Genomic DNA, 27,939 nt, shown 5'->3' on the forward strand with positions numbered 1-27,939 from the left:
TAAGAGTCAGTCCATTCATTGTCAGAACAGAGTTTTGTCATGTTACCTTTGCATGTTCTGGCACATGTTGTTGTTACATGGCTTGATTAAGGTAAACATTAGGCTGACATCTGGGGCCAGAGCGGAAATTGGTCTGGGCCAGCACAGGGCCAGCAGTGTGTCTGCAACTGGCCCGTGGCTGCACACAACTTACACATGGTCCACATACTGCAAAGAATGACGGCCCTTTGGTGGCCCAGATCAGGTTTGCCAGACGTAGTCCACACATGGGCCAGCGCAGGACCACCAGTGCGTCTGCAACTGGCCTTGTGCTGGCCCTCGTGTGGGCCACATCTGGCAAACCTGATCTGGGCCATCAAAGGGCCATCATGCTCTGCGGTATGTGGGCCATGTGTAAGCACATTGTGTGGGCCAGATCCGGGCCATACCAATTTTGCTATGTGGATAACATCCCATTAACCATATTGTGAATCAGGTGACTGTAGAACTCGACTCCCGCACGTCAACTTGTTTGTTTTCAAGTTTGAGAAAATTTGCAGTTGTATTGTCTGGTCAGATTATGAGTAGTTAGAGGAGGTGATGCAATGAGAGACCATCAATTTAGTCAGACATCTAACATTTATTATAGCAGTAGAATACAGTCAGATTTAGCTTCTGAGCTCACCACTTGCTGCGTTTATAATAAGGGAAGTCATGAGAAAAAGATTTACAAGTGTGGGCGAGGTGCAGCACTGCCTGCTGTTTCAACCCTTCAACACGATACATAGTAGGAGGGACACTAGCATGTTAGGAGGAGGATTTTGCAGGGATAGGATATGAAGAGAGTGCGGCATGTTGTGCATGTCTGACACAGTGCAGTTAAACTAATTTACTTGAACTTTATCACAGGCTTTGCTCCATTTGTGCCAACTGCAACTGTAACTGCAGACATGTTGAGGCCACAGATTACCATTTAAAGAATAATACGGATTCATATTTTGCATTATTCCATGAATAGATCTACTTTGTTGTTTGTGGTCTTTAGTAACATTATATTTAACACATATCTAACACAGTTCTTGTCATCGTTTGAGAACACTTTGACCAAATGACCACTTTTGACTTTCTGACTGTTTTATTCTGTATCCATTCGACTACAATTGTACTGTTGCTTTGTGTTTGTGAAGACGAGCTGGAACTGAGGTACAAGCTGCACAGCGGCAGAGATGTGGAGACGCTGAGAAGCAGAGTCATAAACGTGGCTGATGGGCGCCTGCACACAGTGATTGTTAGGAGACTGGCAGATATCGTCTCTGTGCAGGTGAATACAAACACACGGGAGATTTTTCTTACTCTCTCTTACCGGTTTCTGCTGCTTCTGCAGACATAAGCAAGCTGGGCTGTTACCACCAAATGGAATGACACACAGGTTTTTCTTCCCCCAGAACTCCACCAACATTTAAGTCTAAGAGCTAAAGAGTACATTGTTTAATTAATCTGCTGCTCACACTGCTTTAGCCGCTGGTGCTATAAGGAGTCTGCTGGCAGGCTCTGAGTGGAAGGGAAGTATTGTGGGCTGATGCTTGCAGCTATTTCTTTAATTTAAAAACCAACCCTGACCACAAGGATGCTTTCGGAAGTAAAATAAAATATAATAAATGGCAGATTTCCTCTCTGTAGTCAAGCTATGACAACCACTCTGTTTTCTATCGCTCCACTTAAGTCTCAGCATTAGCAAATGTCTTATTGACAAATGAGACTAAAGCCCAAATGTCATTGTTTCCTAGCTTGTTTTTTTTAAATAGAGAGAATCTCTCTCAGACACGTTTACTACCTCAGTATTTTCCTGCTCAGCTGCTGTGAATCGCACAGTCACATTTCAGACTGCCTCTCATTAGAATATGCAGATCAGGCTCCAGGCTGAACATATAATCCTCACATGTTATGCTTTTTCCTTCACTGTGGCTCACATAGCCGTCGTCATTTAAACACTTGACATAAAAGTCTTTGCTTAATGTTGTTTTCAGATTGACCAGAACGCCAGAGAGGACTTGAACTTGACATCTGATGTGGAGTTCAACAGCATCAAATCACTCATACTGGGCAGAGTGGAGGGTGAGTGTGGCTATCTTAGGACATGCACCAGTACCGGCTCATTTGAATAACAGTACTGAGATGTTTGGCCTCATGTGGCAAAGTGGTGTTCTGGATCCTTGTGCTGTTCTCTGGTCATCATGTTGTCTGGAACAGAGGGAAAGCTGCAGCCCAAGCAACAGCTGTGACTCTGTGAAGCAAATCAAGCTAACATCCATATTCAGCTGGTCACTCTCTTGAAGAGATTAGAAAAGGACAGCACTCTGCGAAAGTCACTGCGATGTAGATGCATCTAAAAGTATGGTAGGTTAAGATAATTGTGTAAATGGCACTAGTGCAGAAGTTCAAAATATACCTGCATGTCTGTGCAGTTTTATCTGTGGTATCAGGGCGGTGAGTAACACAGTCTTTATATCTGTCTAGCTGAGCGAGGCTTCAGACAGCTGTAATCATAACAACTTCAGAAAAAGGTCCTTCACTTTGTATGGTAATGAGGAGAGAATGAAAAGAACAAATTACTTAGAAGATTGGAGTCAGCACCTTCAATTCAGCATAACAACCAAAAAAATAAATAAATCTAATCTGCTGTGGGTAGGGTCAAACTAAACCAGGAAGTCAGGAGGTGCCGTTCCCCCTATTCCTCTATGACAGAATGTTGTATTTCAGCATTGCTGCAGTAGTTGCACAGCTGATTTATCTGCAAGGAGTTCTCATTATGAAAGAAACACTTAAGTGAATTCCCTACGCTGTTTTTGAATAGCATCACTTGGGATTTTTCACTGCTGCTAGAACCTGTGGGCGTTAGAAAGGATTTTATATTGCTAAAATAGAAAATCACTGTTTCTCAAAATGTAGAGGTAGCACAGGGTAAAAGTGCTGCAACACCTCTTAACCTTTGAATTCAAGTGTTTTAAGTTCAAAAGCTACAGATGTAAAACATCAAGCTCCTAGTAATGCAGTGTCTTTACAAACATTTGTGGAAGGACTGGTTGTTATAAACAGCTCAATAAATCTGAGTGCTCTAATAATATGATGCCACCACCGAAACAAGTCAGTTTGTCAAAATTCTTCCCTCTACAATTAACTGTAAGTGCTGTTATTGCAAACTGGAAGCATTTAGAAATCATAGTAACTCAGCAATACAGTGGCAGACCATCTAAAGTAGCAGAACAGGGTCACCCCGTAAATAGTGCGTATTGCTGACTCAATAACTGCAGGGTCCAAACCTCCCCTGGCATTAACATCAGCACAAACAGTGTGCGCCAGGAGCTTCAGGGCATGGGTTTCCATTGCCAAACAGCTTCTTTAGGTGTAATGTGTAGAAGGCTCCGAAACAACCCAGTATCACAGAAAAATGTGTAAATGGCACGACATCCACCATCTCCATTCCACAGTTTGAATCTCCAAAGTATTAAATGGACATGCATGCAGGAATTGTATTGCTGCATGCAGAAGTTGCACACTAGCAGGGGTGAAAAAAAGCCAAGAGGCTGGTAGTGAACAAAAAACATATAAAGTGTATTCCAGGCTGCTTAGTCGCCAGAAAGCTAGGCGGCTAATGTGTGTAAGAATGTCTATTTAAACACTTTCCCTTGCTTCTGCATCCATGTCTATTTCATATCTATTTCATGCTTTGGACCGGCGTGTCTATTTTGCCATGATATCGAGTGGCCCAGTACTTTTATCCATTAGCCCTGGCCCTAAAGTACATGAGCCAAGGGATTAGCAACGCTTTCTGAAACCAGTTTTGACTCGTACATTTTTATTTTTTTTTTTGCAAGATCAGGCCTCTCATTTCACTATTCCCTTATATATCTACGTGTAGGGTTTTTTTTTTTCGATATTTTTGATGAAATAAGACAATGAGTGGGAGAGGAGGATAAATGGGATGAACATAAAATACATTTGCTTTCTGTGTTGTGTTGTGAATAAAATGTGATTAAATTACATTTTGTTTTAATTGACAATTTGCACAGTGTCCAAATTTTATAAAGCAATTGGGGCTGAATTTTGTTTTTGTCAGGAAGCTACTGAACTCCTTCCTGTACTTGGTTCACAAGTAAGAAACAGATATAAATTGATGCTGTTGCTGTTTTTAGGTCCTCCTTGTTACGTTTTAAAAAAAAAATTTATTCTTGACCCAGTCTGTGTTAGTATGTAACCCCACTGCCCCCATGCTGAGCCAGAGGACTCGGGCAGTCATATCAGTGTCAGAGAGGCAGCAAAATAGTTGATATACTGTCGCTCCCTGCCAGCCCTGTCATCCATCAGCCTAACTAATGGACCAAGAAAGAATGGAGAGATTCAGATGCTCACAGAAGGAGACAGAGACAGTGAAAGGAGGTGGAAGTAAAGTTTTTTTCAGTTCATATACTGTCAGGGTTTGGCTACATAAACACCTTTTGACTCTTTTTAGCATTTTGCACCCAAGGATTATTCATTGTGTAAGATTAGTATCAAAACTTTTGCCACATCAGCTGTAATTTTACTAATACATGTTGAGTTTGAGATGTTCAATTCCACATATTTTAATTTTTAATATATATTTTTATATATATTCTTTTTCTCACAAGAGGAGATGTTGTCTTCTTAATACATTAGGTGGTTAGACTTGTGAGCCTGCATGCTGTGTTAAAGAAATTAGTTTTCTTTCAAATACATCCATCATTCTACCACCACAGCTTTTCCTTTTATTTTTTTTCCTGTCCTCAGTCATACCTTGCTGACTCATGCATATATGCACATGACACAAGATACTTAAATCAAAGTCAATTTACGCTGAATTTAAAAACTCAACGCCTGATCAAATATGCAGCTGATAAACTGGCCTCTCCAACCAGGCCACTCTGCAGTGTCCCATTAATGTGGTGAAAAGTTGTTTCTCTCTGGTAATAACTTAGATGACTGCCAGTGATGTGCTGTGTAATCAAATTGCACTGCAGGAATAATTGTGGTTTGTACTGACATTTATAGCTGCTTAAGATTTTATTTAGCACCTGCTGCCACACATAGCGGGGATGTGACTGTATTAGAAAGTAAGACTCACTCCTTAAAGAGGTATGCACACGAGAAATAGGTACACATTTTTTATGCTGGGCTGGACCCTGCTTTTGTCTTGAGAACTGTTCATATTGCCATGATAGCGTCTCACAGTTGCTGAAGATTGTTGACTACACATCCATGATGTGAATCTTTCATTACACTTAATCTTAAAGGTGGTCTATTGGATTAAGATCTGGTGACTGTGGAGGTCATTTGAGTGTAGTGAACTTACTGCCCAAGTTTAAGAAACCAGTTTGACGTGGTTTAAGCTTCGTGATATGTTGCATTATTATTTTGGAAGTAACCATTAAAAGGGCACACTGTGGTCACAAGGTTCAAGGTTCTTTATTATTTGTCACATGCATAGTTATACAAGTATAACACACAGTGAAATGTAGCCTGACACGCTCCTCGACATGTGCAAAAAGGGGGGGGGGGGGGTGTAGAGGAAGAACATTATATATATATATACATACATATAGTATATACACTGGGTGAATGTGCAGTAGTAGCAGCAAGCAGGTGAATTCTGTACATTAATATGAATAGATATCTGACTATTTTACAGGATAGACAATATAAACATATTTAAAATTAAAGGAATTGAAATGTACATTGTTCCTTGGTTTAGTGTCTGGAAGAGTCCTGTCTCAGTCAATTATAGATGATGTGAGAGGGCGGGTGTGTGTGTTTAGGGCACGGATGGCTTGGGGATAGAAGCTCCTCTTGAGTCTCTCTGTCCTTGCCCGGAAGATGCGGAACCTTCTACCAGATTGCAGAAGTTGGAACAGTTTGTTGCCTGGATGGGACGGGTCCTTCAGTATCTGCGCTGCTCTAGTCCGGCATCTCCTGGTGTAGGTGTCCTGAAGCGGGGATGGAGACAGTTAGCAAAGGGATGGATGGAGACAGTTAGCAAAAGTACTCAGGTTTGCTGTGGTATTTAAATGATGCTCAGCTGCCCAAAAATATGACACCATTACACCACCAGCAGTCTGAATTGTTGATGTAAGGCATGTCGTTTCATGTTGTTACTCCAAACTGTGACCCTACCATCTGAATGTTGCAGCAGAAATCGAGAATCACACCAGGCAATCTTCTATTGTCCAATTTTGGTGAGCCTGTGCAAATTGTAGCTTCTGTTTCCTGTTCTTAGGTGACTGGAGTGGCAGCTTGTGTGGTCTTCTGCTTTTGTAGCCAATTTGCTTCTAAGTTTGACCTGTTGTGCATTGACAGAGCTCTTCTGGATATCTTGCTTGTAACAAGTGGTTATTTGAGTTACTGTTGGCTTCCTGTCAGCTTGCAAGAGTCTAGCCATTCTCTTCTCACCTCTGAGGCATTTTCACTCCAGCAAACCACCGCTCACTGGATATGTTCCCTTTTTTTCAGGCCATTCTCTGTAAACCCCAGAAGTGTTACAAATCCCAATAATACCATCAGATCAGCAGAAATACTGAAATACTTAGACCAGCCTCGTCAGGCACCAAGAACCGTGCCACGTTCAAAGTCACTTAAATTGCCACTATTTTGTGCAGATGCAGCACGACAGACACAACATAATTTGTGTGGCTTTGATGCTGGATGCTATGATTTATGCCCCATCTCAAAAAACACAGTCGCAACCCGCCTTTTGATGCCATGTCAAAAAAGAGAAACATGCAGGATAAATGCTGAATGATCATTTAAGAAAAAACCAAACATGGAATTAAAACAAGCAGAAACAGACGAGGTGCTATTATTAAGAAAAGGAGTAAGGGTGTGTGAGTGGATGAGTGAACAGTGCTGAGGTCGAATTATCATGAGACTCAAAACCATGAAACATGTTGAAGAACAGCACTCAAAGGTGTGAGGAAGAGTGGGGTTTATATAGGAAACGCTGGGCTCAGGTGTCTCCAACTAGCCTGATCTGCTATCCTGCCCCACTCATACGCTATGCTGGAAGTAGAAAAGAAATAGAGCAGTGACAAAGGCAAGCAGACCATCACAGCCCTTTGACGTTTATTTTTTCTTTAAAGTTTGCTTCACTTTCCCAACCTTTTGATACTGTCATCATATTGCTGTTGATGTGTACGAATACTGTATAACTGTATAACTCTGTTAAAGCAATCAAAGACTTTGAACATAATGAGTGGTTGTTCATTGTCGTCAAAGTCGAGGTTTTATTTATCTGCCCCCTTTTCCCTCTCCTTGCTGTGTGTTTCTCCCTCTGGATTCAGAGCCTGATGGATTGGATGCCGAGATGGCCGAGCTGGCCTCGCTTGGGTTCACTGGCTGCCTGTCAGGTGTTCATTTTAACTCCATCAGTCCTCTGAAAGCTGCTCTGCTCCATCCTGACAGCCCTGTTATTGTCACCGGCCCATTGGTACAATCAAGCTGTGGTTCCTCTTCTCCAGCCAACACCTACGTAGCAGAAACAACACACTCCTTATCAGGTACAGGGAGCAAAGTCAGCCTCTGTATGCTCAGTTTATGTATATATTATTGGCCAGCCCTCTCCCATCCACCCACCTTCTCCTGGTGTGGGAATCTGTCTGGTACGCCTTTAATATTATTCTTATGGCTGTTCATTAGACTTTCTTATTGGCTCATTAACCATCCTCCTCGGTAAACAGACAGAGTGATGGCACAGCGGCAGATGAGATTAGTCAGACAACTGTAGTGAGGTCCTTTAAGGCTGTGCTGAGACTTTAAACAAGCACTCTCAGTACTGACTGATGGCTTTCTCAGTAACTCTACCTTCTGTCACTTTATTTCATATATATATGTATATATACATGTAGAGATATATAGAGATAGAGATAGATGTGTGTATGTTCTTGCCTTCTCATCTTTGCTCTACGTATTTTTCTCCTCTGCCTCTGTTTGCAGGCCAGCCTGGTTCAGTGGATCCAGGTCAGCCTTTAGTCAACACCATCAGAAGTGACTCCGCTCTAATTGGAGGTAATGCTATTCTTCTCAGCAGGAATAAGAACAAATCAATAGATTATAAAAGTTGAATCAAAACCTTTGGGAAGATGCAGTTCTGTAGAACTGAACACCTTTTTTTGGTTATTCGTCAGTTTTTCTTGTGACTGTGTTTATGTGGGCTTTCTTCTGCATGTGTGACTCACTGCTGCTTCGTCGTATGTGTGCTTGAAGGCAGTCAGGAACTTTGTGAACTGCCAGGTCGTTCTCTCTGTCCTGCACCATGGTTATAGAAACCAAATTTCTCATTTGTGGGGCAGCTACGATGACAGGTTGTTGTGGACGGCAGACTTTAATCCATTACTTAAGTGCATCTAAACACAGTGTTTGGCTGCAGCCTTGTTTGGCTAAAGATTAAACAAATGTGACAAAGTGAGTTTTAGAGGTGCTGGTGGGCACATTCTTCAACTCTGCAGAAAGCTGCTCTTACCTCCACCAAGGAGGTTTTGTTTTTGGTAACGCTTGCATGCATGGTGTCATTCTGTCTGTAAGCTTGAAAAGTTTCAAATAAATTGAATAAAACTTTGTCGGGGTGTAAAGTGGGGCCAACTTAACGATCCATTTAAATTTTCCTTACCCATGTTTAGGTATGTTTCCTATGTTTGTGTAATCAAAGTAAACATGTCATGCTACCCTTATGTGATTTTTAACATATGGTTAAAAATTAGAGAGCGATAATTTTTTTTCAGGTTTTTTAGCACAATTACACAACATCTGAAACAATTCAACAATTATTTTTCTTTCTTTTTACCTTTCTGTTGTTTTTAGGGGTGATTGCTGTTGTGATTTTTGTCACCCTATCCGCATTGGCAGTGATGGCCAGATTCATATGCAGCAGGAAAGAAACATATCGGAACCAGGAAGTGAAAGCAGCTCAACCTGAAGACAGCAACGAGTTCCCCTTCAGCGGCCAGCCGGATTCTCCGAGCGCTCCCAGTGAAAACCAGAAGGAGTATTTTATTTAGCAGGACTGCTAAATAACCGCTCACTGACCTGGCCCTGTACAGATCAGGAGGACTTACTCTCAGTGCTTTATAAAATACCACTGAGCTTTTTTCTTTGTTACCTTTTTTTTTTTGTAAATGTTGTATAATTTGCTAGAAACACTGGCAAATGTGTTGGACTCCATTTCCCTGGAAGTAATCGATGGTGTCAGTTTGATGTACATAATATTTAATGATGCACAATAAATGGTGATTTGTGTGCTTATTATCCAAATTCTCTGCCATTGTGAAATGCTACAATTAATTTATTAAAAAGAAAAACAAAGGTAATGGCACATTTATGCTTGATTTTTAAAGAAAAAAGAAACACTTTTCTACGAGGATGATGACTTTTATGTAAAAAATCGAGATGTCAGAGCCATAGGATGTTTTAAAAGATGGGAAGATGGACTTTACTGACAGGAGGATTGATATGCGTGGTTAACATGTGAAACCTCAGCCAAAGCACAGTGCAAGAATCAAACAAAATCCATCTGTTTTAACTTAACATAACTTCAACACCTGCTGTATATATAAATAATAAACTGTCAGTCAGTCCAAAGCTTTACGTCAACCCTTTGTCACCGAGTTGGTCGGAAAGCTTTTATGCTACTCCGTGTACTTTTTCATGAACAAAATAAAAGCTTTACAATGAGACCAAGGTTTGGGTTTTTTTAAAGTTGCCTACCTGTACCTCCTGCAGTGAGCAGCCAGCCCGAGAACTCAAGGCGACAAGGACCATAAAACACCATCTCCCTGCTTTCACTCTGCAGACATCTGTCTCTGCAGACACTCTGTCTTTGCCTGATAGGTGTCCTGAGGACATAACCACACTAGAACATTCTTACCACACCCGAGCATGTTTGACCCCAAACTCCAGTTTGTTTGACTAGTGAGACTGCTGTGTTCCCTCCAAAAATCACCCAAATAATCCACAAAGTTAAAGCTTTAATGCTCCATTCACTTCGGGATAAAGGAAAGGAAGCACGGGTACAAAATATGGGGAATATGAGAGGAAAAATGAAGAATACTCACTCTGAAAGTTAAGCGCAGTGTGATGCAGGCTAGCAGTGGGTGGGGTGTAGGACAAATGTACGAGGCAGCCGAGCCTGGCAGCGCCCCAGCCTGTAGATAAAAACATGTTCAAGTTTTGTGACATCTGGTGTACATTCATCGGCCCTTTTATGTTTACCCAGTGGTCCTTTTACAAACTTGTCTATTGCTGCAGAGCTATGCATCATCTCATCTTAGCCTTGCTGCAGGTGCACCCCAGTTTGAGAAAGGATCCCTTAAGGATAGTCAGAAAAAGAATTAGGATGAACTCAAGGAGACGGCTGTGTAGAAATGATGCAATGAAAGCCAACCAACTCAGTATTGATGCTTGTTACATATATATTTCACTCTTTATGCAAAACTCTGAATCATTGGAGGTTTTTTGACCAAAGAAGTGAAAAAGTAGTGCTTTTTTTTTTTTCCTTAATGGTTTCATGCATCACAATGTGAAGTCATTACTGCAGAATTTAGCTATTTGTTCTTTTTTGCTCATTTCTCTCAAAAGCTGTCATTGCCATTCAAATAAATGTCTTTGTTGATGCTCTTTAGCACAGAACATCCACGCAAATGCGATGATACATTTTTCATGAAAATGGTTACTTGCTCTTCTACACATCAGCTGACTGCTGGTGTTTTTGTCTTTCCCGTGGAGCAAATAAAGAGATGCATTGTCTTTTCCAATGTAGCTGAGAAACCACAAAGTGCTCCAAATGCAAACTTTATGCTTAGAAAATCAAAGGAAAGCAACAGCAAAGCGATGCCCAATGAGTGGAGAGGTAAACAGGGGAACGGTATGGATCATGTCTGCAAAAAATAACTTAAAAAGAAAGTAATTTTTGTGGTTTCACACAGCTCCCATCAGAGGACTACTATGAATAAGTCTTCTACACAAAACAGCAGTCGTCTGCATTTTGATTGATGAAACAAAATGAAAGTGTATAAAGTGAATCCCAAGAAAAGGAGAAATGTTCTCCTGCAAAGTACCCGGTCTCAGTACGTCTAGATCTGCTGCATAGCCGAGTCTCTGCTCCTTCAGCCTGCAGTCAGTCTCTTAAAAGCAAATGTTTTTCTTTAACAACATACCAATAATAAATCTAAAAGACACACAAAAAATGCTGTACTTCTTTTACAGTTTTCTTGTTCATGGAGAAAAGTGTGATTAATTCACTGCAGACTGTAGACAGTGGAACATTTATAAATGCTGACCCTATAAATAAAATTAGGACGACTCACCAACCGAACAGTCATAGCAACATCATTTATATGCATAAGTTAATCTATTCAGTCTGTACTAACCTTTATAGCTGCAGCTACTTTTTCGCTTCAGTTCAGTTTTATTTATTTGGCACCAAATCACAACAACAGTTGCCTCAAGGTACATTATGTTTTAAGGGAAAGCTCATATAATAATAAAGAGAAAACCCCAACAATCAGACGACTCACCATGAGCAGGCACGTGGAAACAGCAGGAAAGAAAAACTTCCTTTTCAGAGGAAGAAACCTCCAACAGAACCAGGCTCAGGGAGTGGAGGCCATTTGCTGTGACTCACAGACAGGACAACAGGGAGCAAGAGAAAGTTATAGTTGACTATTAATTATTAAAATCCAAATAGGTGTATAAAAATGAAAAGAGGCGAGCTCCCATCAGCCTAGGCCTATCGCAGCGTAGCTAAGGGAGGAGTCAGGGTCACCTGATCCAGGAAAGTTTTAAGCCTAATCTAAAAAGTAGAGAGGGTGTCAAACTGGGAGCTGGTTCCACAAAAGAGGGGCCTGAAGTTGCAAGGCTCTGCCTCCCACTCAACATGTGTTGTGTGGTGCTACTATGAGGTCTTAAAAATGTGATGGGTCTGATTATTCACTAAGTATTTGAAAGAAAGGTTTTTTGAAAGCTGGAATATGTTTCCTGAACCCTCAAAACCTTGGGCAAACACACTCATAAAATGAGTAAGGTATTTACATCCACAAGGTATCCCATAATTTTATAATACTCTGCATCTCTTAATGACATCAGTAGAGGTGTTTCCCTGCTCTGGATTATGGGAATAGACAGATTAATGTTTTAACACAAATCACCTGTCAATCACACACCAGTGTGATGAGACCTGAAACAGAAAAAAAGAACCTGTAACCAGGGTGATGCAACAATGTTGTTGAATGACTGTATTTGACATTAATATCCAGAATGGCTTTAGAATACCAATGGCAGAAAGCAAAGGATAAAAGCACAATAGGACTCATTTAAAGAGAAACTTCACCTTGTCATCGACTTGTTTTTTTTTTTGTTGTTGTTGTTTTTAAAAGAGCCAGTTATTAATGTAAACCAAAAGCAAGAAAAACTCAGTATCTATGTTGCTTTGTGTAAATCATGACCCTGTAAGTAGTTTCTCGTAGGAACTAATTTGTCTGCCGTATTAGACTGGCCAGCCTTATCACTGTGCAGAAGGAAACTGTGTTTACCTGTGACAGGATGTATGGATTTTATGTTGTTCCAACTGAGATTCAAACACACAAAAAATGCTTGAAAAATGTTCCTACTGTTGTTATCCTGAATTCCTATTTGTCCTCACAGAGAGAAATGGCAACTATTCAATGAAACTATATAGCTTGCATGTCCTGTAACAGCTGCTAGTTTGGGGTTCTGCTGTCAGAAGCAGCCCAGGTGATTCAGACATCTGAGTGAGACCTTGGCTGAGAGCTTTAGTCTCTGGTGGTTAAAGAGGTTAAAGGGTAATAAATTTCCTCCTGGGACCAACTGGGGAAATTACACGATATGGGTTCTGCTAACCGTCCTTTTAAGTGGCGTAACTGCTTTTTAACGACTTCCTCTCCATCCCTCTGAGTGCTTGTTTAGTCTCTGTCCCCCAGTCATATAGAAGAGATGCAAAGCTTTTTATCTGCTTTTGTGTCTGCTGTTGGAACAAAGCCATTGCTGTTTGGATGGGTGGTTAAAGACACTTTTATGTGTTTCTTTTTGAACCAGAATCTTGCTGATTTTTACAGATCAGCTCTACTTTGGCTGATCTTTGTGTTGAATGTCCTTTTAATCATCACTTACGACCTTAAAGCAAACTTTTACATTGTATATAGGATTGTTTTTATGTTCAAATCTGGTTGAATGAAAAAAAAATTGTTGCTGTGCAGGAAATGCAGTGGAAAAACAGTGTTTAGAGGCAGCTGAGGTCTTTTGTTTCCCTGTTAAATGAAGCTGAAACACAGCAGCACTTTGCATCTCTGGAGCAAATTAAATTAACATAAATTTACATCATGTATTGTAGTTCCGAAACTTTTAAGGCAAGGTTTTCTTTATGCTCTATGTGACATTATTGATGGGTATTAATATGCTTCCATCAGCCTAAACACAGATAAACATCAAAGCTGACTAAACGGAAGCGTGTTTTATAATCGCCAAATTCCTTCCAAATTACAACATTTGGAGAGCGAAGAGAAGTTACTTCTTGGTCCAAACTTTCACGACAGGCAATGAATTCCATACCTGCTCACCTGTTTTCTGTGTTAAAGGCAAAGACACCCTCCACAATGCAGACATCATGTTCCTTCTTTTTCTCTGCTCAAGATTTATATGTTTACTTGAAAATTATGTAAGAATGCAGTCCCCTGAATAAACACTGGATTCTCTGTTCAAACTGTCATCTCAGGCCTCATGAGGTGATGTCGCATGTTTTGATTGGGTGACTTGTTTACCCAGTGGGAGTAACCGGCAACTTCTTGGGCAGTGGACAGAAAAACAAAAACTTGAGCTGTAGTCCCCGCTTATTTTTCTTTTTGTTTTTCTAACTCTCTGAAGACAAAGAAACATAAAACAAATTAAGCATAATGTTCTCAGAAATCATTGATATAATTTCTGAGAAAAATCAACAGTTTATTATTTTTTCATTCAGTAACAATGAAATTATTTTACTGTGGATTGAATGCTAATAACGAACAAATAATATATCTGCTGCTGGGAGACTCTTCATTTGATAATCACTGTATAAATGAAACCTGTCTCCACGTCTACTTGACATTCTTTGGATTACTACTTAATATCTAAAAAGTGGGACTCCGTGTGTTTCATGTATGTTATTGCCCACTTTTGTTTCTGTCTGCATGCCTGTCAGATTATTTCACACTCCCATGGAGCATCCTCTGTAACTGCTGGCATTTTTGAATAATCATTTTGTTTCAGTATCACTCCATGCTCACATGACTCTAAATTACCCAAATACCATTAGGATTTCCGCTCATCTCTAATGTAACATGTGGACTAAATTTAATTTAACACACTGCTCACTCAAAGTTGGTGTCAAGTGTTATGAATAAACGTGCTCTCACCTGAATGAAGAGAGTTGATTAATGCGTTCCTGTGAAACAGCAGCAATCAGTGGTAAGAGAAGAGGCGGGTGGAGAGAAAGAGCGTTGACTCTCTGCTGCTGTTTCCTGCTGCACTTTGGAGATCTGATGGATAATTACCAGCAGCCTTCTCCCTGATTAGTGATCTGATGAGACTGCAGCACTACAGGCAGAAAACACATCGCCACCCGCCTGATTATATACGACATCGCAGACCTCTGTTGTCACTTTGTATCCATCATAATTGTTCTGGAAAATTGATCTGGAATTGCAGCGTGGCTTCTATGGTGGCAAAACACTGTCAAGTTTAGAAACATGATTAAGCAAGTGAATGTAACATGAGCAAACAAAAAAGAGCACACAGGTAGATATGTGAACTCTGTTGTGCTATTTCAGCCATTTCTAGCAGTTTAGTTGCAGCATAAGGTAATGCAGGTGACATTAGCCCAATATCCCCATTTTTCCACTGTTTTGCAGGATAAGGCTGGTGGTATTATATCATTTTCTTGTCACAATCCCCATAAAACAAACATTTAATTGCTTCCAATACAACACATGTATGATGTATAACCAAGGTGTGCAGTTAACTAGCTTATTTGTGTGCGATAGATTTCCATTGTTGTGCAATATTAAAATCACATGCAGTATCATACCATAGCACTACCATAAATGTGCACATTGCAGTATGCTTTATGTCCATCCCATGTACACTGTAGTAAACACAAAGTAAAGGGTGAACATGGAAATATTTACAGTCTGTTGATAGATTCATGTCTATTTTATTTATAGGCAATAGCAGTGCTATAGGCTCCAAAGTGCTTTAGAGACAGACACATTTGCGCTCCACTACCATTCTGGATCTTAGTTGGTTCCTCTCCCCTACATAAGCTACATATTTACTTTTTTATTAGATCAATATGAAAATTTGGGGGTCATTAAGCATCTGGGAGGAAGTTGGAATACCAAGAGAGAACCTGAAGTGACATGGAGAGGACCTGCAAACTCCACACAGTTAAACACAGTTACAAAAGTATTATATTTGCCTGACCTGAACTACACATTATTTCCCTAACCAAAAACTTTTTATATACCCTGTGCAAATATCACACATACATTAAAATTTTTTGCAAAAATTTAAAAGAATCAAGTTATTAAAGGATCGTTTAAAAAAATCTGGTTTCACAGAAGTATAAATGACTACTACCTCTTACCATGTAAAGCTTTTTCTCCATTGTCTTAGGCTATGTTCACACTGCAGGCAAAAACGCATCAAATCCAATTTTTTTGACCCTATGCGACCCATATCCGATCATGCTATGACAGTGTGAACGGCGCAAATCCGTTATTTTCAAATCCGACAGGGGTCACTTTTGTATGTGGTACTGAATCCGATACATATCCGATGTTTTAGAAAGCGACTGCTGTTTGAACGGTCAAGTCTCATTAAATCCGTCTTTTACGTCACTGACACAAGACAGACGCCCGAGAAGACATCGCCCGAGAAGACATCGTGAACGCTTCCTGGCCATCCAGTGTAGATGTCAGTGAAACTGTTGGGAAGACAACGTTGGAGAAACGTGAACATTTTATTTGTACTGTGTAATCTGCAGATTCTGACAGAAATCTGCAGCTATCCTTTGAAGCACCGCTCCTCTCTAAAACAGCAATAAGGATAATTATTAGGTTATTTACATTATTATGTAAATAACAAAATAACTTAAAACAAAAACTGGGAAACGTAAAGTCCGAAGTCTTTATATTAAGGGCCATCAGTCAAACAATATTGTTTGCTCTGGGTCTAAACAGAGCGCGTTGTGTGTGACGTCTTCTTTTGCGCATGCGGGCCGCTTTGAGCGTTCACACTAGAGCGCGTTTGCTGTCGCATTTTATTTGTAGTGCGAACGAGCAGAAAAAAAAATCGGATTTGATCAAAAAATCGGAATTGAGCATCAAGACCTGCAGTGTGAACGCAGCCTTAGTTACCAGGGTGACCAGACCTACCTCAGAAAGGTCACAAATCTTACATTAACAGCAAATGATCATTAACATTAAGGAGGCATTAACCTCCTTAAAAATCAACCACTATGGTTATTTTTCATTGATGTCCTACTGCTAAATTATTCATCTTTAGACAAGTCCAACCAACCAGTTCTCTCAGGTGTTAACCAAACAGTGACAGGAAAAAAGTAGTATAAAATAATAATAACGGTGTACAGGACACCACCACTATATCCTTTTGTCAAGTGAAAGCTGCGTGAAGGCGGGATAGGACTCAAAACAGCTTTATTCCTGAAAAGGACCAAAAAACTAAACTGAAAAAATACAAAAAAATAAACAGGCTCGCAGACAGAACACAGAGTACAGAATCACAGAGGTCATGACACAGACAAAGGAAAACACAGGGGTTAAATACACAGAAGGAGCAATCAGGAAATGGAAGACAGGAGGGAAACACAGCTGGGACAAATCAGGCCTAATGAGACAAGGGAAGTAAAACCAGAAACACTGACATGAGACAGTGTTTCAAAGTAAAAGAGGAAACATAACAGACACGTGAACTTGACAAGGGGATACAGAGGAGATATCAACACAAACAGATACCAGCAGACTAAAACTCTAACATAAACCACACAAAGAATATAAACTTAGAACAAACCTGTAACCCATTAGACAAAGAAAGCTAAAACACAATAAAATAAATAAAATAAAAGAACCAAAAACACAAAACACTTTTGTGACGCTACCCAACATGAACCAATTGTAAAACAACTGTTCATTCACCGTAATCAAATTCCCCATAAGCTTTCTTTTGCCAGTTTTTTTCTGTGTCTCCACACATGTGGAGGCAGCACCCATTCACGTATTTCCATGAAAAGGTTGAATATTCAAGTTTTTGTCTGACTATAAATGTCTTTTTGTTATCAACTATAATTCATTACCAACTTCAGAAATGAGGGAAAGTTTTCAAACTAGAGGGACGTGTGGCATCGAGCAGGGTTTCGTGAGAGAATCAACAGCATATCATGTGAGAAGTGACAGTTTTAAAAGCATCCTTAGTAATGCTCATACTGGGCATGACTTAGCTGGTGGGAGCATTTATTCAGTGGTCTCCTTGAACTAAGGTCCTTTTCCAGCCACATTTCCGCGACTCATAAATACCCTGTACATCATTTTGCAGTAATAAGCTAACTTGACATAGTATGTTTTACCGCTAATGACTGTAAACGGGTTGGTACAAATTTTAAAAAATAAAAATAACATTTTCTTGTAATTTCATCAAATATTTTATACAAGGTAAAAGTTCAAACTGTTATGAAGTTATTTTCTTATGCTGGAGAAATATTCGTATATTACACTAGGAGGGCACTGTGAGGGACAGAGTTTCAAGATTAGCCATCTCTTCATGGTCTGCCCTGATTACCTCCATAAGAGGATTTAATATTTCTCCTGATACATATCAATTATCAACACCAAGCCACCTTGGGGACTCTAAGTTTGATAATAAATTTTCTTGAACACTTTTCAACATCACCTTTGTCTCTTATCGCCACAGCAGATAATGATGTCGAAGGAGGTGAAGGGCTGAGGATGGTTTTTGACACCGTTACATCTACACAATGTCCACCATTAATTAGGAACACTGGTACATATCGTCCCCACCCGGCCAGCGTGCAACCTTTCAGTGATCCGATAAGAGTGCAGACATAGATCACTCGGCTTTGCTGTTCCACTGATTACATCTTCAGCCGCATTATGCAGAAGAAGCTCCATAAATAAAAGTGATCTGGCGAACACAGACTCACTAAACACCTCATGTATTATTGATATTGTGCTTGCAAACAGCCAGAGTTCATCCCTCTGACCGCTCACCGCTAAAGCTCATCTCTCAGAATGTCAACAAGACCTCAGTCTCACCTTTTCAACCTCCAAGTGTCATGACAGATGAAGGAAGGTAGAAGTGGTAGCAACGTACAGAACGTGTGTGAATCTTGTTTTTGAGCTTGTGAGGCAAACAAAAAGCACAAAGATATTACACAAGAGGTTTAAAACTATGAAACAGTACGAAGGGTGTTAACAGAGTTTCTTCAAGCTGCTTATCACAGAACTTTAGTGGACAAGGACGAGACAAGGACAAGAGAATGGAAGCTGAGATAAGCTAAGAGTGTAAAAATTATTATTTTATGATTCATGCAAACTTCTTGTCTCCTTTCACAAAAGAAAACATGATAGAAAACAATCAGGTGAATGAAGAGATCCAATTGTCTGAGATACAAAACTGACAGGTCATTTCATGAAGTCGTAATTTTTCACACAATAACTTTAGCATACTTAATAGAATTAGACTTTCATAATATGAATTTCAAAAGACCTTTTTGGCCAACCTGTGTGTACTATTTACATAGTAGATAGAAGTGAGTCAGCACTTGATCCTTATTAATTGCTCGATAATTCACCTTACTTTAAAAGTTACTAGTAGGTAAGAGCTAGCTTCATGTTTTCAGGGTTAATAAATTAATCAATTAATGAGGTGACTGTTGTTGTGATTTGGTGCAATAAAACCAATGAAACTAAACTGAATTGAATAAATACATTAACGGGATGTTAATATCTGCAATAGAATCAACTATACACCATTTCTATTACAAAGATATATTCCGAATTTAATACAAACAGTCCCAACAATACCCAAATCAAAACCAGCAATGAGGTGCCAGTAAACACACAAGTGCAAGGGCAGGACAGGAAACAGGAAACACAGACGGTAGCTCAACAGACACAACGACACAGGAAGGACTGGAGCGTATATACACAGAAGGCCTATAATGGAAGAGGTACAGCAGAGGGGTATACTAGAAAGCAATTTACACTCAGTCAGTCAGGCTTTATTTGTGTTAACTGGCTTTAGAAAACCTAAAACCCCATTTGGATATAATTGGTATCCAACTGGTATCCAACTTAGCATGTTGGGCCAGGCTTTGTGCTTTGGATTCTGTGTTTCTTGGATTTCATACATCCTCTGACCATAAAATTACCCCTATGATCAAACTAGAATCAAATATCAGATGATGATGATGATGGAAAAATGGGGATACAATGGGAATATAAAAAATATAAGAACAGAATGCAAGACTATTGTAAATAACACAAGACATTAAAGCTGCAGGAAATTGTTAGTAACAGGGTTTAGACAGAGTAGTAAAATAAAAGTTAACTTGAGTTATTATATTTTAACGCTGTTATTTATATGTACTGTAATGACTGCACATTAGATATGTTATATTTAATGTTTCATTTTGATGTTGAATTTTTTATGTTCCTCGTAGATTTTTACCAATATATTATCATCATCTCAATAACGTCCCTGATTATTGAGGTGGCTCTCACAGGGATCATTTTGTGTTGAACAAAAGTCACATGACACACAAAGCATCCCTTTGTATATGAATATGCACAACATGCTATTTCCTATTGTGTCAGTCAGTCTGTGCTTTTGAACATGTACTTCATGGACTTTTGTAGTTTTATGTTTTAATAATGTAGAACCTTTTCCTGCGAAAATACGTTTTTACTGGAAAAGCCCTCCTCAGTGTTGGGATGATGGGTTCATGTTTTGCCTTTCATTGACAGCAGTCTCATACTACTGGAATGTTCTTTTACCTAAACTAAAACACCTGTCCTCTGTATTTGATATGTGTTTAATGAAACACTAAGTCCTATTCATACAATCTAGTTAGTTAAAATTAATGTTTAAAATAAAAGATCCTGTCAGTCTTTACTACCTCCCACTGTAGGCTCTGGCCTTGTTGGGTATGATTTGTTTTTGGCTCCAGTCTCAAGGATTTTAACCTCACTTGGCACAGTTCAGTGCTCGCCAAGGCTTTCTTGCCACTAAGGACAGTTGAATGTGAACAATCCTGCACTTCCAAGGGAACTTAGAAAGTTCCTAGAAACTTTTTAGGGGGTAAGGTGTTTAAAGTTGAAAAACATTCGATTGAATAGCGAACAGGTACATTTAAATCAAATTAAGACAAGTAATTTCTGCAGGTTTATCTGTCTTTCTGACACAGAAATACAAGTTTGATCAATGTGGTTTTTATTAATGAATTGCATGAAGGATTTTAGACATAAAGGAGTTTTAAATTTATATCAAGCTATCCCAGGTCACATGAACAATACTAACACCATTGCATAAAAGGTTAAAGACTAGAGCAATAACTGTAAAATAGTAGTAGCAACAAGTAATAACAGAGCACAAATAGAGGAGAATACCCAGGGGTTAAAATGGGCCAAAACAATTAGGATTTACTGAGTAATTAAATCTGATAGGCAGATTAATGCATCATACTGTTGAATGATATAATTTTTCATTCATGGAGATACTTGCTCCATAATCAGAAAATGACATACCACAGTCCTGATCACACCTTCAACACATCTCATGTTGTTGTTATGTTATGAGTTTTTGGTGCAGATGTCAAAGTTCAGCATCTCACCACTATGGAAAAGAAATGAGTATAGATGAAGTAACATTTTTTAAGTGGCAGGTTATTTCAGATGTAACTTTCCAAATAGCTCAAAAAATAGTAGCAAACATATAATGTCTCTGAGCATTTTGTCACACATTATGTCACCATAGCTAAATTTAAAATTGCTGTATTCACCAGGGAGAGAAGAAAATGATGTGCGACACTCTCAGAGATGGAGAAAGGTCTAAGAAACACAGGAAAGGAGAAGAAGATGAAATATTTTCAAAGGTTACGACTGCTCGGCATGTGAAATTTGATGAATTGGAAATTTAAAGCTTACTTGTGATGCCCTAATTCAATCTCACTAGCGTTCTTTCTCTATTTTATTTATATATATATATAGTTTGACCGGTTTGTTTTGTTGGGGGCGCAGCTGTAGAAGTAGGGTGACGCAGGTGGGGCAAAAGAATACACTTTAATTTCCTCGTCAGACGCACTGAACTGCAGCACAATAGATGCTGCTCCAGCTCCTTTCCTTCAATGCATGAAACATGGTCACATTAGTATGTATTCAGAAACACACACACAGAGAGGTAAAAACAGGTGAAAGTGAAAGATATAATGTGCACTTGACAAAAAATTAGTGCAAAACAAACATATGTCATCACAAGGAGGGGGAAGTGAGCTCCAAGCCGGCATGATATTGTACACGCTCACAGGACAGTTAGTTAGTACCAGGCTGGGCCCTCTTGTGCTTTCAGAACTGCCTTTGTTCTTCATGGTGATTTGAGAGGATGCTTTTTTTCTCTCCATATTTTCATCAATGTTTATGTGTTTTGTGCTTTTTATAACTTGTAAATTTCATAACCTGCAACCTACAATTCTAAAATAGTCTAAACACTCAGTATATTTGGATGTCCAGATTTGGTATACGCTGATGAACATTACTTCTTGAGCCTCCTAGCATGAATATGGAGCATTGCTGTTGGTTTTGACATCTGCTGTCACCATCAGTGACAAATGAAAGAGACAAACAGACACCATGCAGACACCCACTGGTGGACAAACACAGGATAAAGAGAGCAGGAGGTATTAATGACTCAGCAAGTATTGAAACTAGTGCTGACAATGGCAACTTAAGAGTGTAACAGAAACTTTGTGCAGCCCAAATGCTGAATGTTGCAACAAGAGGAGATAAGGTGCTTGATTCTAAGCTTTCTGTGTGAATGTCTGGTTTTAGTCCAAGTGTGAACATTTCTTGGCATTCCTACACATTGCTCTACAGCTCTTTAAAATAGTCTCACTTGCAAAAAATTTAATTGAGAATTGAAATTTTGCTAGAAAACATACGGACCTGAATATCTGGTCAGTTGTACTTATAATATCCTTAAGCACTGTGAAACTCCTTGCATCCATAATCACTACCCACACTGATTTTACCCCACAATACAATCAGATCTGTAGGCGTTTTAAGGTTCCAATGACATCTACTATTTATACCCATCTGTGCTGGCAGCATCCAGCCTGTCATGCTGTGTGTCAAATTCCCTCAACTCCTCCATGTAATTATTCAGTTTCTGCTCCTGTAATACATCAGTAATGCTGTTTATTGCCCAAGGTCAGAGCAGAGGGGCTAGGGAGCCAAGCCTGTGATGGATTAATAGTTACCAAGGCTTTGAACTCTCTGCGACACTGACACATTTCAGCAAATCAACAAAAAACAGACTCTTTTTCTCTGACACTTGGGAGAAGCGGGCTGAAAATATGGCCTCGGTGTTTCCTAGTGTTCCACTGTGATGTAAGTCCTCATAAGCAGTAAACACAGGGCTAAATCACATACCTCTCGAATGCTCAAGGAAACCTAAATGGACTTTGCTTTTTCGGGAATCACAATTACCTTATCAAATTGATGAAAATGGGTCCTTTAGCAGCTGTTAACAATAAATGAATTTGTGAAGACAGTGGCCTTTTTCATTCACATTTCATTGTTGCAGTGTGCCTGTGAGGGCTAAGAACATTGATTCAATTCACCCCTGAGTAATTCTTCTTTGCACTTTTCATTTTTACCTAAACACCTAATCATTCAGCCTCGTTCCATCATCTCAGAATCCAGTGTGGTTCTGGTTTGTGCTGCTAAAGGACAATAGGCCATTCAGCTGCTTTTTAAAAAAAATAAAGATAATTTTCAGATCACCTTGAACTCAAAACACTGCATTTGCCTCAGGTTGTGTGTTCAGCTGCATTTTACTCAAACATCCATATAACATAAACACTCTTGTAAGCTCTGCCTCAAACACTTCCTTTTTTGGTTCATGGCCTTGCCACAATTGATAAAAGAAGTTTGCAGTCTTCAGGGTTTTAGCCTGAGTTGCTCCTTGAGGCTTTCATAGCTCTGTAGTTGAGTTCAGTTCAGTAGTACCAAATCACAATAACAATCAAGGCCCTTTAAATTGTAAGATCCCCCTATGACATGGCGACAGTGGGAAGGAAAAACTCCCCGTTACCAGCAGTAGAAACAGGCTCTGCTGTGATCAGTTAGGGGTGATGGGAGGGAGACAGAACCAAAATCACACCGAGGTGTCGTGGTTCTGAGTCATTTTGTATTATGATATATTATTTAAAGTTCATTTAGTAGCTCTGAGTTGATTCTGTTTAGATTTAGGCTCCACTTGTGTCTTTTTCCTGTGTCCCTCTCTGTGTGTCTGTGTTTGTGTGAGTCCTTATGTCTTGTTTCCTTCTATGATTCATGCAACGCTTCCCCTGAGTGCCATGTCTTCCATGTTATGTCACTGTTGTGTTGTGCTTTCACATGTACAGGTTTTGTGTTTTTGGTTCTTTGATTGGGTTTATTATATTTTTCTTTGTCTTATGGGTTATAGGGTTGTTCTGAGTTTAGGTTCTCTGTGTGGTTTATGTTAGAGTTTTACTCTTTTGGCTTCTGTCTGTGTTCATTAGTTTATTTCTCCCCTGCCTGCTGTATCCCCTTGTCAAGTCCGCATCTCTGTGTTGTTTCCTGTTTTACTTTGAAGTCCGTGTCTCGGGTTAATGTATCAGTTTTTGCTTCCCTTGTCTCGTTAGCCCTGATTTGCCCCAGCTGTGTTTCCCTCCTGTCTCTCATTCACTGATTGCGCCCTCTGTTTTTTTTAAGCCCTGTGTTTTCCTCTGTCTGTGTCATGATCTACTGTCTACCATGCTGTGCGTTTTGCCTGTCAACTGTTTTGTTGCTTAGTTTATGTTCTCAGTTATATTAGGTTTCTGTTGTCTACTATCCCGCAATAAAGCTGAGTTTTTTTGAGTTTACGTTCCGGTCCTTTGTGAAGCTCACTTGTCAGTCTACATCTCAGTGTTTCCTGTTTTATTTTGACAGTCTCGTGTTCCATGTTCATTACGTCTAGTTTTGCTTCCCCTGTGGCGTCCTGTTCATTTGTGTCGGTGTGCTCCCCGTGTGTTTCCACTTTCCTCTTTATCCTTCTGTATATTTAAGTCCTCTGTCTCCCTCTGTTCACTGTTGGATCGTCTGCTAATCTCCCCAGCGTTTCCGTGGTTCAGATATTCAACTATTTCCAGGTTTTGTGTATTTTAGGTTTTCCCACTTTAGATTTTATGTTAGTCTCTTCTGTAGTTGTTTCCCTCATTTGGTTTACGTTTGTGTATCCGCCACAATAAAGGTTCACCTTTTGCTAAGTCCAGTTTTAAGTCTTATCGTCTGCTTTTGGGTCCACACCTCATTCACTCCACACGATCTGCCATTGCAGATTGTGACATGAGGAAGGAAGCCAGAAATTAATAATAACTAATGATTAAATGCAGAGTGATGTAAAAACACATTGAGAGTGAAAAGAGGTGAGTGAAGAAGAAACAGTCAGTGTAACTTGGTTAAATAACCTGCTTGAAAGAAAGGAACTTTGGACTGAATGTGAACTGCCACATTCTTTCCTAAATAAGATTAGGAATTTGGGATGCTTAATTATAAAATTTAATCAAGAAGCTCTCTCTCTATATATGTAAATTTTATTTATTAATTAATATAACAATCACTTCAAGGTGCCTTAAGAGTGCCGACTGCTAGTTTACAGAGATTCGTGCACACTCCTTCATTCAGTAACTGTGCATAGCAATAAGTGCCATGATGGGGATCAAGATAAATTTGTCAAACGTATCTTGCACTCAACACTGCTACTTCTTTCCTGCTTTCCATCTTTCATGCAAAACAGTGCATTGTAGCACTATGTATAATGAAAATGGTAAAATGAAGACAAGTACAGGTGAATCTAAGGTCAGCTGCCAGCCTCAAATCTTTCCTTCCTGAGTAAATCCTCAAAATTAGAAGCTGAAAAAATTTTAACTGAATAAGTTACATTTTTAACTTAACTTTTGTCAATGATCTCTCCTTTCACATTTCACTTCCATCTGTCATGTAATAAGCGATAAAGGACCTACTTTATTAAATGCAAAAGTTCATTGTTCTTCACTGTTGAAGGTGCAAAAACACTATCACGTGTCTGAGTGATGCATTTGAAGATCATCGTCATACTATATACACATCATCATATCAGGAGCTGCCATGTTTGCTGATAAACATGCTGAAAGTCATACCATATACCCACTACGGATGCATGACTACTGATTGTGGTTAAGATAAAAACACACACATGCTGACAGTGTTTATTCTGTATGAAATCAGCAGTTTTACTTACTTGCAACATCTTCCCAATCACACATTCGGAAGCAAAACTGAGGCTCGGGCAGGGCAGTTGGTAGTTTTTTAACCATTTGTCAAAGCATCTGGCACGCCTCATAACATCTCAACAAAAACATCACACATGAGTGCATTTGACGGGCTTCTATTTGACGATAATCCAGAGAATCTGTGTGGAAAGCTAAAAGCATAGTGAAGCAAGGAGGAATGATGTTTTTATCTAATTTCCTATTTAACTGTCATCTTCACTTAATCTCATTGGAGTGTGATGTGCTCACCAACACACTCTCCTACCTTCTATGGTCTGGGAAGGGTAGGAGACAATAAAAAGGCTCCAGGTTTATATTCCTTTTACAAAGCCATAATTGGATACGCTGACATGTGTCAGTGCGGTCAGGTAGAACAGTGCAGTCGGATCCTGGCACTTTAATCATCTAGTTGTGTGTACATCAAGCAGGTTATAAAGTATACTTGCATTAGGCTAGGATCCAGCGTGGTCTCTATTGCAGCATATCTAAGGGAGGATTCACAGATACACAAAATTACAAATCTTATTGTGCCAACTGCACAGAGGCTTTAGGTTTCATACTGTCAACTGTGCGATCACTCAGCATGTTGTTTAAAAAAGTAAAACAAAAAACACATGACTTTTATTTTTGAAGTCAATCACTGACAACTTCTGACCATCTGCTAAAAAGCCTCCCAGGTACGGATGTCTATGTTTGTGGTAAGAGCAAGAATCAAAGCAACACTTTGTGGTCCCTGTTCTCTGCCAGTTGAAAAAGTGTGAACCTTTTTTGTTTTTAATGCAAATATATCTATTTATAAATACATTAAAATATATTAAATATGTTAAAATGCATATTAGATGACTGTATTCCATTTTAATGAGCACAATCTGCAATGGCAACTTGCTCATCTAAGAGGTGCTGTTAGTTCCACACATTAAACTGGACTATTCAAGTAGAATATTCTCTTTCCTGCCGTCTGTTAAATCCACATTAAATGAAGGCAGTAAATTAGCGAGTAAAGCCTGTTAGACTAAAGCTCAGGTGTCAGACGGCATTCTTTTCTACTCTTGATTCTGCATAGTGTAATGATAGTGGAAATCTCAATATGGTGATCTCAGGCACACTGCCCCACCCACTTCCTGTTCAAACCCTCTGTTTGCAAGAGGCAGCCAATCTTAAGAAAGCTGACTTGAGTAGAGGAGGAGGGAGCTAAAACAGCTTGTTTCAGACACAGGATGAACTGTGGGCCTGCAGCTGGAGATAAATAAGCATTACCGTAATTGTCAGGCTATAAGCCGCTACTTTTTGCACACGCTTTGAACCCTGCGGCTTTTAGTCAGGTGCGGCTTTTCTATGGATTGTCCATGATTTTTGTGATATTGTATGAGGATTTGTTTTGTTTGTTCCGCTGTTGTACGGCACTACGTTGCCTGGCGGAAGGGCATGTGATCAGACACACAGTATCGGGGTTCAAGAGTGGTATGTTGGTCACATGTCCGTCCGCCAGGCAACGTAGTGCCGTACGAAGTAGCACGAAAAACAAACTTCAAAGTAGCGCTACGCGTTCAGCGGGAGGCGTAGATGATGAGCGGCGATAAACTTGCGAAAAGCAAGTTATGCCCAACTCCACCGGTGGATTCTAACAGCGTGGAAAAGTGTGAAAACATCCACGATCACCAACGGATTTGAAGGGCTGGACTGCTGCATGATGGAGAGGAGGACACCGCCACGGCCCTTCTGAGGGTGTTCGACTCTGACACTGACAACGAGGATTTTTTTGGTTTTGAAAGTGACAACAAAGGAGAGAAGCGGAGAGTGGATGACAAAGCCATCCTGAGCCTGTTTGTTTCCGACACTGGAGGAGAGGACTTTGGTGGTTTTAGAGCGCAGGAAGAAGAGAAAGATGGTGGTGAATGACTGACTTTTCTTCTTGTTAAAGCCGTGTCACTGCACCTGAGCCTAAAAGGTGGTCTGAATCTATTTTTCTGGTGTGCTGTAGGTTATTGTTATGTACTACATTTGTTACTCATTTATGAAGCACAGCACATGTTTCGTACTTGTAATTACCGGTACTTGTACATATACCTAAAAAGTTATGCAAATATGTACCCCTAACTTGTTTTTCAAAATATTAATAAAAGGGGTGTGTCTCCAAACAGCCGTCTCTTTCCTGACAATTCGCTTTGTGCATATTCTCTTACATATGATAAGTCACCATTGAAACACCTGCGGCTTTTAGTCAGGTGCGGCTAATGTATGTACAAAACATTTTCCCCTGATTTTAGCTTGTGCGGCTAATA

The 27,939-nt window shown here is 39.7% G+C and overlaps 1 protein-coding gene across 1 annotated transcript in view; it reads left to right on the forward strand.

Annotated features, from left to right (window-relative positions):
* LOC146649291 (contactin-associated protein-like 4) overlaps positions 1–9,663 on the forward strand; it is a 110,491-nt gene extending 100,828 nt beyond the window's left edge. The window contains exons 20-24 of the mRNA XM_085386768.1: positions 1,167–1,300; positions 2,007–2,094; positions 7,329–7,544; positions 7,981–8,052; positions 8,845–9,663. Of these exons, the coding sequence (XP_085242894.1) occupies positions 1,167–1,300; positions 2,007–2,094; positions 7,329–7,544; positions 7,981–8,052; positions 8,845–9,041 (707 nt within the window). The 3' untranslated portion in view covers positions 9,042–9,663. The remainder of the gene's footprint in view (positions 1–1,166; positions 1,301–2,006; positions 2,095–7,328; positions 7,545–7,980; positions 8,053–8,844) is intronic.
* Positions 9,664–27,939: the final 18,276 nt, after the last annotated feature.

Source organism: Rhamphochromis longiceps, linkage group LG17 (genome assembly GCF_057381845.1).
Source record: "Rhamphochromis longiceps isolate RC_006_pf linkage group LG17, R_longiceps_female_GT1.1, whole genome shotgun sequence".
Classification (NCBI taxonomy): Eukaryota; Metazoa; Chordata; class Actinopteri; order Cichliformes; family Cichlidae; genus Rhamphochromis; species Rhamphochromis longiceps.